The sequence below is a fragment of the Littorina saxatilis genome, unplaced genomic scaffold, assembly GCF_037325665.1.
Source record: "Littorina saxatilis isolate snail1 unplaced genomic scaffold, US_GU_Lsax_2.0 scaffold_2816, whole genome shotgun sequence".
NCBI lineage: Eukaryota > Metazoa > Mollusca > Gastropoda > Littorinimorpha > Littorinidae > Littorina > Littorina saxatilis.
The window spans coordinates 1,231-12,334 of NW_027127644.1; the positions used below are offsets into that span (position 1 = coordinate 1,231).

An 11,104-nucleotide genomic window follows, 5' to 3' on the forward strand; every position below is an offset into this window, starting at 1 on the left:
AGACTGATCTGAGAATCAATAGACTGATAAAAAAAATCACAGCAGGACAAACAATGTGTGTGCCAAATGCAAATCTTAAGTCTGTTCTGTTCAGCAGATGTAACAAGTATTAATTCTGGCCTTTTGGGGTTTGGTTAGCTTTGAACAAAAAGAAAAACAACGATGTGTATGTTCAAATTTGTTTGAGGGCAAATTGGTTCAATCATAAAACTGATTCATATCAAACTAAAAAGATAGCATTTACACTTCTGATGTAATGTTAATACATCTTTGATATCAATCTATTTTTGTGCAATGCAGGTTTAGTCATCTAAAACATTATTGAAGTCACGTTGTTTTATCTGATTCAGATAAATACCCACCTTCCTCTTGTCTGATTTCCCCTTCTTCGTTGTCTTTGTTTCTTTCAGAGTCACCTGAAATATGAATATTTATAATGAATAACAGAATAACACAAACATGGTGGAAAATGACAGTTAAACAAAAAGTAAATGCTCACACACGACTGGCCTTTGTAACCCCCGCCCATCCCTAACCCAACCTTACCCCATAGAAGACTCCCTCCCTAAGACCTCCAACCCCCGATCAGACATTTTCAAATCCATGTTTTCTATTATATTCTGTCAATAACCTAGAGCTGTAAGTTTACCCCATTTTAAGACCTGATGTTCTCGGGGTTTTGTAGGTCTTAAAAGGAGGATTCCACAAACCTCACTCAGTGACTAGCCTGATAAAATCAACACCCACCATATTTTGTAAAAAAAAAAAAAGAGATTCTTTTAAGGTAAGGAATCCCCATGGGAATTGGCAAAACATTTTTCACTATGAGTGTTTTGGGGTATGACCCAAACATAGGTGACCTTTTTTTGATTGGCTGATGTGTGCAATGGTTTCAAGCCAAACTTTGCAAAACGAAAAAGGACTGCGAAAAAAAATCCTGAGCCTCATAAACACAGTGCGGTTGAAAATGTAAACACTGAACCTCCCACCTCCTCCTCCATCGCAATAGCTCGCTCATTCAGGTATTGCGACTCTTAAGGAAAAAAAAAATAATAAAAGTCAAACACAGTAAGACCGAAGACTGTGAATTTGACACAAAAGACAAACTGACAGGTTTCAAATCCGTGAATATCAAACTTTTGAGATGTTTTGTAAACAAACTGTTGCTCCCCTCATGTAAACAACCTCCCTCCCGGCCATACTTGTTTGTCTTACGTCTAATCAAGCATTTAAAAGCAATGAAGATCATTTGTATATATGTCGATGTCTAAGAGAATAAGACTGTATTTAATTACAGTCGAGATCGCTTAACACGAAATGAAAGGGACCAATATTTTTTTTCAGCTCAGAAGATAAAGCCTCATAACTTTTAAAGAAAGCAACATTCAAAATCCCAATCATTGTGCTGTTCTATACACATGAATTAGTGCTTTAATTTGGGTGTGAAATCGGTTGCAATAACTCTTTTGGTCAAGTTTTTATTATAAGGAGTACCTACCAATGTTTCGGCTGAAGGTCATGTCCTTCAGGGCTGTTCCCTTCTGTTGAGGGACTGACCCCTCTTCCATTGCAAATAGAAGAGGAGCCATCCGCGTCACCTGATGACCCTGGAAATTTTGTCGGTAGTGCCGAAGGTGGACCGCCTCTGTGTGGCCCATCCATCGGCACAAGACCTCGAAGTCCTGGTCATTTAGTCCCAACACTTGGGCTGTTGTTGCGATTTCTTTATGGAGGTTGGTGCTGCGTAGCCTTTCCGGGTGTTGTATTTTCTCGGCTACTTCGTCCACTGTTACACGAAGGGCATCCGATCCTCTGATGTAGCCATTTGAACCCTTCAAAAGAAGGTACTAAATTACAGAGGAGTAAGGAACCCGTTTAAAATAAGGTCAAGCCATTTTGTTATACCTTTCAGTATAGACGATTACCCATTTTGTGACAGCCACACAGAGTGGAAGGCAGAAATCAGTATCTCGCAAAATGAGGGCACTGTTGCATGCTTGTCATTATTTGTTTCATCATATCAATCGTTAGATTCGAGTAGAAATTGCTCTTAAAACATAGCATGCTACGCCAAAAGCATAGCAGTTGGCAGCTATGTGTGTGTAGGTGTGTGTGTGTAGATGCATTCCGAGGAAAATGTGGGGCTGATCTTCATGAAACTGTCCATATAAGTTCTGCCAGATAATATCCCCAGATAAAAAAAATCTTTTTTAATAAGTGTCTTTGATAATGTAATATCCGCATTTTAGTGAAAGTTAATGCAGGTTCTGTCACACCCTCATTTTTCTTTTGATCAAATTGATTGAAATTTTGGAGGCTTAAAATCTGAAAAATGTCATTAAAATTAAACAAATCTGCTATCGATCCAAATATGATTTCATCTTATATTTTATCATTCTGTTATTCAAAAAACCATACACACGTCATGTTTGGATTAAATGCTCAGAAAGTTAAAAAGAATAGGAAAAGCGTGCTTACCTATGAAGCTCTATAGCCTACTATGTTATCCCTTGCTTATTGATATATATTTTCCCATGTTCTTCAGGTGTCATGTAGTGCAAATTGCACTCATTTGTCTATTTGTATGTTATTTACTCCCCCTCCCCCTCCCAACAAAACAAAATGAGAAAGAAAAGGTTCTAATTGAATGCCATGCACTATTATTACCTTGCTGTTTAAGGCAAACACAAAAGGGTTACTCGATGCAACCATTCCTGCTTGACGAAAGTCAACAAGGCTGTGCACGGCTTCCTGGACTTCAGGTGTCAGGATCACTGGCAGAGGGCGTGACCTTTTCCCCGCGCAGCATAACCCTGGCATGGGTTGTCAGCACACGTTCTTCCCCCTGTGTCAGCCGAAGTTTTTTAGTGTGGCTGTCCATGCCTTGGTGAATTTGTTCTAAGTCTTTCAGCGTCATAGTTGCAGTCTATAAAAAAAAAGCATATCATATGAAACGTTATCAAAATAATATCTAGTCAAGATTTGAGACTGAAACTAAGGCAGCAACACTGAAAAGCAGTCAATATGTAGTAAGGTTTGGCCTGTCTCTACAAAGCATGCTAATGTGAAAAGTTAAGCAATAGTTTCTCAGTGCTAAAACCTAGATGGTAAACAGCTATAGTTTGATCAGAAAACAAGAAAAGCAAATGCTTGCACACAACTCGCCTTCGTTGCCCCTGTTAATGCTGCCCAAAACAAATAACGGTTTTGGGGGTGACAAAAAAAGAACAGGGCCGGAGTGCTATGTAAATTAGGAGCAGTTCTTCCAAACCCATTAAAAAAAATATGACACTACTAGCCTGTTCCCGTATACTGAGCCAGATTTTTTTGTTTTAGCAAACTGCATTGCAGTTCCAGAGCAAATGATCATCGTTCCTTAACGAATGTGTTTAAACCTGTTTTTCTCGTCATATAATAATGCACAGCTCGAAAATATGGCCAAGAACAAATCTAAGGTTCATCGAAGAAAGAAGAATAACAACATTCTTGTCCAACACAACTTGCATTTTGCCGTGTGCGCTGTAAAATCTCCCAACCTTTAAAGCAGACGAAAAGCAGACATCTTCATATTTTTCCAAGGGAAAAGTCATTGGTCATAAAGTCTTGCAGGACAGAAACATACTTCTCTACGCTTTCTTTGCTTCTCAAAAATAAAATGTAATTCTTTATCTCAACTTGTCAAGTAAGTCAAACAACCATAGCACACAGAACTGGGCAATGACACTGATTTGAACAGGAAAGATCTTTGATAACGCAAATATAAATTGTTGTTTGTTTGTTTGTTTGCTTAACGCCCAGTCGACCACGAAGGGTTATTTCAGGGTGGTGCTGCTTTGACATTTAATGTTGCACCACACACAAGACATAAGTCGCAGCACAGGCTTCTTGTCTCTTCCAGTCACATTATTCTGACACCGGACCAACCGGGCTAGCACTAAACCCATAATGCCAGATGCCATGCGGAGCAGCCACTTCAATTTTAAAGTCTTAGGTATGACCCAGCTGGGGTTCGAACCTACGACCTCCCGCTCACTGGGCGAACGCCTTACCACTAGGCCACCGTGTTGATGTGGTCACACCTATCTCGAGAACTAAGCATCACACAGAACCAGCGCTCTTCCATTTTGTCACCTTCCTGAACCATCTTACCTTTTAGAGGAAGGGGAAAAAAAAGCTGTTTCAGCTTCATAAAATAATGTTAAAGAGAACTTATGTGACCATAATTTACTTCAAACCTAAAATTATTTGACATATTTAAACTGGCACAACCTCCAGCCTCCTCCCACTGACATACTTATCAATATCCACCACATTTTAAAAGGAAATTCCTTTTTTTTCAACAAGAATCATAATTGTAATTCAATCAAGTTGACGTTTTAATGAAACAGACCCTGTGATTGGTTAGAATGCCCCAACTCATTAAAAAATTACTGGTAATTAACAACCTGCTGGCAAGGCACATTGATACAGCTTCAACTAGTCTCGGTTAGCTTTGTGGGTCAGAATCTAGGGGTCCTTAACGTCCTCACAGGAAATTTTCCTTTTAGGGACGTGAGTTGATGATACGCTAAAATAAATAAATTTAAAAAAATAAATAAATAAATTAAAAAAAAAATAAAACAAGAAGAGCAAACGCTCGATCGAGTCACTTTCGCAGTTCTGAATATTATATGAGGCATCAGATGGACAGGAAGAAATTGCTATTCACAACACAATGAGTCACGTTCACATAAAATTTGAGCCCGGTCACTTTTATAGTTTCCGAGAAAAGCCCAACGTTAAGTTGTGTGTTGCCGAACAGAAAAGGCTAGTTATCTCCCTTGTTTTTCTGATAACGTTCGTAAAAGGCTACAGATGTAAATACTTTGATGTAAAGAATAATCCTACAAAGTTTCAATCACATCCGATGAACTTTGTCAAAGATATAAAATGTCTAATTTTTCCTTTGACGCTGACCTGTGACCTTGAAAAAGGTCAAAGGTCAACGAAACCATCGTTAAAGTGTAGAGGTCATTGGAGGTCACGACTAAACAAAATATGAGCCCGATCGCTTTGATAGTTTCCGAGAAAAGTCCAACGTTAAGGTGGTGTCTACGGACGGCCGGCCGGCCGGCCGGCCGGACAGACTAACACTGACCGATTACATAGAGTCACATTTTCTCAAGTGACTCAAAAAAGGAGAGAAAGAAAAGGGCAAGACCAAGCAAGCCCGACCGTGATAGGACCCCGACCCCGCTCTCCATGAGTAAGGGAGGGGGGTGGGGCAATAAGAAATATACGTTAAGATCCTTGTAAGAGGAATATTAATAATTTTTCTTTTATATACGTTGACACTAGGGGAAGGGCCATTAAAAACATGGATTTTAATTCAATTTTAGTTTCGTTAAAAAAAGATAAAAATCAGGACCACCTGTCAAGAGGTTTAAAAGTGACTACATTGTGAGAATAATATAAAGAACATGCGCAAACACGTAATACTGATCTTCTAGTAACATTTGGACACATCATTTCATTTACTATGTACATTAAGGGAAAAGTCTGGGTTGTGGCACTCGATCACTAGGTGGGGCACTGCCCTTCGCTCCCTGTTACCCGAGCGCCAACAACAATTTATAGGAAGAGGAACAATAGCGTTTTAGTTTTAAAAACAACAGGATATGTCAGAGTTGTAGATTACTTTTGTGAAGAACGAGACATGGTCGAGGCCGTGTTTATCGTCCGGGTTAAAGAGTTGAATTGGCATAAGGTTATATTTGTCTATGTTCGCTTGCTGTTACAGGGGAGGTTAGCGCTGAGAATTGTAGGCCTGTTTTAACGTATGTTGCTACCTGTGTGTTTTTTCTATCGGTCAAGTCGACTATGGGTGGGAAATAGAACCCTGGGATCTCTGGCAGTTTGGAGAAGGGAACATGAAGTGATTGCAAAAGCAGGATGTCACTCTTTTGTTCTTTTAAAAAGTTCAGCAGTTGTGCTATATTAGTGTTAATAGATCTGCAGTTCCACTGTAGAATTTTTAGTCTATTTTTGCTGCGTAACTGGGCTGAGGTTGTATTATTTGACGCCATTGCGACGGAAAAGAGAAACAGGAAAGACAAACAGGTGGACGTTAATCTGTCTCTTCTCTCCATTAAAGGGTTAATTTTAGTTGGTGGATTTCTTTAGCAGTAAGGTCTTTTGATCCTGCCAGAGATCCCAGGGCCAGCATGGTATCGCTGGGTGAGATGGGGCCTAGGCTGGTGTTAGTGATGGTATTTGTGGGTCATTTTACAAGTAGAAAATATGAAGGACAACGAAATACCAAGGCCATAAGGTATGCGAAGTGATGACGTCGAACACTTGACGTAAGTTGATGCATGAATTCTTCGGCACTACGTCAGGAAATTCCAAAGATCGCTTTTGTGATGAAAAATTATTCTAAAGGCAGTTTACAGAGTGGAAATTTGGTTTTTCACTGATAAAGTGGAACAGCCTTGTATACTAACCTCTGTCGGTCATCTTCTGTTGAAAATGATGATGTATGCCAGAACAACCTCCGCAAGTCTTCTCCACAATTCCGCTGATGCTCCCGTTTTGATTTTCTTGGAAGAAAAAAACAACACAATCAATCAGCAAAATGACATGATCCCTTTCAAAATACATAAAATCATGAATAGTAGTCAGGGGTGTCGTTTGGATCGGCCCTTCGCCCAATCGCCGATTTGTTTTTGATTTGGCTGAAACTTCATGTTATCTTTACATTTAGAATTTTATTTTTTATTTGGAGCACAATCCAGAATTAAATAATGTTTCAGACATCAAGGTGGAAGTTACTCAAAGCCCTGAAAGTCCAAAAAATAGTGCACTTTTAAAAATGTATAAGCCAGAGAACAAACTTTACTGACCCAATCAACAATTTGATTCAGCATTTACTCACATTTGACAAGTAGATTACCATTTCTACTCGCCAGTAACATGTTTGCACTTGCCATGGCAAGTAAATACTTGCAACTTTCAGCGCTGTAACTCTGGTCTGTATGTTATGAAGTGTGAGTATATGACACCCTTTTTCCAAAATCATGCACACCAGAGCCAGGATAAACTAATTATTTTTCTGCGTGAGCTTTATAAAACACATTCAAGAAATATATATTGACCCACTATTAACCCATTTGAGACCATTTATTGTCCAATATTAAGATTAAGAACACCCTACACATTCAACTTGCCACCACAACATCCTCTTCCTACCCCCATCCTCAACCACCACAACACTTGCCTCTATGTTTTTGGCATGAGTTATTTAAAAAAAAAAAGTAAGTCCCTGCAGGCAATATAATCAGCTGTGCAGACAATGCCCTGTACCAGAGACTGTTGAGTACATGCCTGGTTGTCTGTGTGTGTTTTGGTAAGGCATCGAGTACAGTGGTACTCCCGACAAACGACCCCCCCATCAGAGACCCTCTCCCTTCTCAGACCTCATTCTTGCTGACGGATTAGTTTTGCTATATAAATCACCCCCCATGGCCGACTCCCCCCAGAACCCGATTTGCGACTGACTAGTTGTTACAATTTGCGACCTTGTAACGACATTTTCAAATCAAAACCTAACAAAACATCGTAACGTTTTGCTTGAATCTCTGAAAAAAGATCGCAAAAATCACTCGGCCGGAAATATAACAGACGACGCGTTTAGGTCTCGATTGCGCATGTCCGGCGTTCACAATTTTACGATCCCAACATGCCCTTTTCTTTGTCCACTTCCTTTCGAAAAATCAACAAACACACGTGCAGAGACATACATACAGAGATGCGAAGCGAGGGCCGCTCGCGTGAACTCTTAGGCTACGCGGGCCGCGCTCGGTCAGCGTGACCTTGCGCCATCCCGTACTAAGTTGTTGTTCGCTTGCTCTCTGACACTGATTTGAAGTGCTTTTCTGTCATATTTCTTTGGATATATCCAGCTTCAGACGAGATATCAGTGGTAAGTAAACTTGATTCATATTCTGTAGCTTCAATAGTGTGCACACGAATGCATTTGAGAGGATTGGCTTCCCGAAGTGAGTCAAAAACGGTTCCTTCGGTTCTTGCGGCCATTGTTTATAAGTCCATTGTGCGTGGAGGCAATGTTTGGGAGCTAATATTTTCTTTTGTGCGAAACTTTGCTTTCCCTTGACTGGCAAATGCATTACTGGTGTATACATTAATCTGTTTGTATAATTTTTGACGCGCTGTAATTAAATTTGATGCTTATAAGTCTCACTCAAGTGGTTCTCGCACATACACTGGCGTGTGGATACAAAGTTTTTAAGGAGAAATGAGCGAAATTGCTTACTTTAGGATTCATCTTCTAATCACCAAATAATGCAATAGTCTTCTTCTTGTGATTTTCTGTTTCTCTTGAGTGCAAATTATCAACATTTTGCATGTTTTATTATCTATGATTTTCTATGAAACAGTTATAACTCTTTAAAAAAACAAAACAATTGCCAGCTTGGCGCCAGTCATGGGAGGATTACTTGCCCCTGTCGTAGGCGAAGAGTATGCGAACAATTGCCAGCTTGGCGCTAGTGGGAGGATTACTTGCCCCTGCCATAGGCGAGGATAACGCAAGCGGGAAGACAGCGCTTCGCATCTCTTCTAGATCTATGTCTCTGACACGTGCGAGCATCAACGATCTTCTTCTTCGACTCGAACTCTCCTTCAACTTCAAACGCTCAATCGCGCGGAAAGAAGAGGAAAATTTTGACTCTGGAACAGAGGATGGAAGTGGTGAAACGGAGCCGTAAGGGCGAAACGGCAATTTCGATCGCGCGGTCGTTTGAGGTAGGAAAAACTGAGATTCAACCAATCGTCAGCGACCAAGAAAACATGGTCAATCGATGGGAGACCGGCGAAAATTGTGACCGCAAATACTCCAAGGCAAGGAAATGTATTTATGGTGACCTCAACGAACGCGTTTGGAGTTGGTTTTGTGATGCACGTCGACGCAACATACCCATCACAGGAAGACTCATCCAAGAAAAAGCTGTGATGGAGTCAGTGATTATTGGACATGACGATTTTACCGCTTCTCTCTGTCACTGACTTTTTCTCTCTCACTGTCTTTTTATGACCTTACCTCACCCCCCATGTAAGACCCCCCTCCCCCCCCCTTTTAAGACTTAAATTTGTCAGATTTTTGGAGGTCTTACATGGGGAGTACCACTGTATGTGGGGGAGCAGTAGTAATTCTCTTGAAAAAGGATACTCTCTTTCCGCCAAATTTATTTCCTTCTTCCGCAGCAAAACTTGAAAAAAAAAGTGCAAATGTTTCAGAATCACTCATCAAAGAAAAAATTATTTTGGATTGAGGAAACAGACCAGTACACTGTACCTTCATCATCTGCTTAGAATACTGATGCTCTCATGAGACATAAGATGGTAAACATGTCTCTGTGCCACTACAACACATGAAGTGAAACAAGAAACAGATAGAGAAATATGTGGCCATGATGGCAACCACTAACAATTCAGTTTTTGTTTCCCAATCCATTAACCACCCAAACTTTGGCTCTGCCTCCCATTACCATGCAGAATTCCCTCCTAGATTGCAAGGTAGCTGCTTGTTTTGTGGGGCATAGGACCTACCTGTCACGTTGGAAGAGTCTTCGGCGCAATCATCCAAAAAGTGGAAGTCGTGGACATCTTCAACTGTATCATCAGAATCATCATCTAAAAACAGAAATCAGGTCAGATATCTAAATTTAAAGCACAATGCTGTGCATTTAACTGAATCTTTCTGTAACTGACATTTTGAGGTGAGACCAGCTGCCTTCCCTAGTTCATAGACAATGCATATCACTTGAGAGAGAATGTTGCTTGCGTATCTTTGTAAAGGGATGTGCATACAAGTGTTCCCTTCTTTGGCCATACACTAGGTAAAGAGATCAATAACTGAATAAGGCACAGGGGTCCAAATTGGGGAAAACAGTAGCACCTTACAGTCCTGAAAGTACTATATATGGTAGATATCCAATTATTCAAGCAAAACAACACACACAGAAACTAGTTTCTTTGAAAAAAATAGACAAGAAATATTGTGTGCTATTGCCATACTGAAATTCCCACTTAAATCGCAGGGTAGCTGCCTGCTTAGTTGTGCATAGGACCTACCTGTCACGTTGAGAGGGACTTTGTTGTCATCATCAGAAACGTCAGAGTATTCAAATTGAGCATCGAGTTCAGAATCAGCATCTGGAAACAGAATCAAGTTAGAAATCTTGATTTAAAGTACAATCCCCCCTCAAAAAATAGTCGTTGCCCACTACCTCAGATACAGTTGGGTTTTTTTCCATGTGGGTCAAGCTAATTCCCCGACATGCATACCGGTACATGCACATAATCAACACCCAGGCTGATATGGTAAGTTGCATTGTTTTCAGAAGTTACTTCTTTTTAGATTTACTACGGTTACCCCAAATAAACCATTTTGCTGAGAGCATCCAGGCTCTACTTTTAGAATGTGATCAAGTTGAGTTATCATTCTTTCAAACAAGCATCTGTCAATGTCTGTGATAGTGAGGTAAACACTTGTTTCCACAACCATCACTAGCATAATACGCAACATACTCTTCATTTTGAAATTGTGTGACATTATGCGGGTTTTGCTCTCAGGACATCTGAAATAACCCCATTTTTAACTTTTCATGAACATAACCCCCCCCCTGTGATGCCAACTTTTGCAAAAGGGGGAAGGGGGGGGGGGAGATGGGGTCAACCAAATTAGGGTCATGATGGCAGATTATTAAACCCTTGAAATTTGAAAACTCTAGCTTCAAAGACGCCTGATATGTTTTATGAATCAAAAACCCCAGTGTCCTCAAAACTTGACGAGGGCCAATCAATCTTAGGTCAAGGTGGGATATAATCGAACCCTACAAGTGTGGACAGTTTTAAAAGTATAACTTTAAAACCATCTGAGATAACCTCAACGTGTAATTTCTATAACCCCGCTGTGGCCCCAATATTTGACAAAGTTTAACTCATTGTCTCCCAGGTAGGGATATATCCGTACCCACTCATATGGCTCTATATGACCAGGTACGGATATATCCGCTCAGGCTGGTCTCGGCTATAAAAAAAACTT

General features: G+C 40.3%; 1 protein-coding gene across 1 annotated transcript; it reads right to left on the reverse strand.

Annotated features, from left to right (window-relative positions):
- Positions 1-362: 362 nt before the first annotated feature.
- LOC138956051 (uncharacterized) lies at positions 363-10,637 on the reverse strand (the record flags this gene model as incomplete). Its single annotated transcript, XM_070327511.1, has 6 exons — positions 10,132-10,637; positions 9,607-9,690; positions 6,483-6,578; positions 2,668-2,926; positions 1,499-1,832; positions 363-416 (listed from the first exon to the last, which is right to left on the reverse strand). Coding segments are annotated over exons 4-6 (541 nt in total), but the record flags the coding sequence as incomplete, so codon positions are not given.
- Positions 10,638-11,104: the final 467 nt, after the last annotated feature.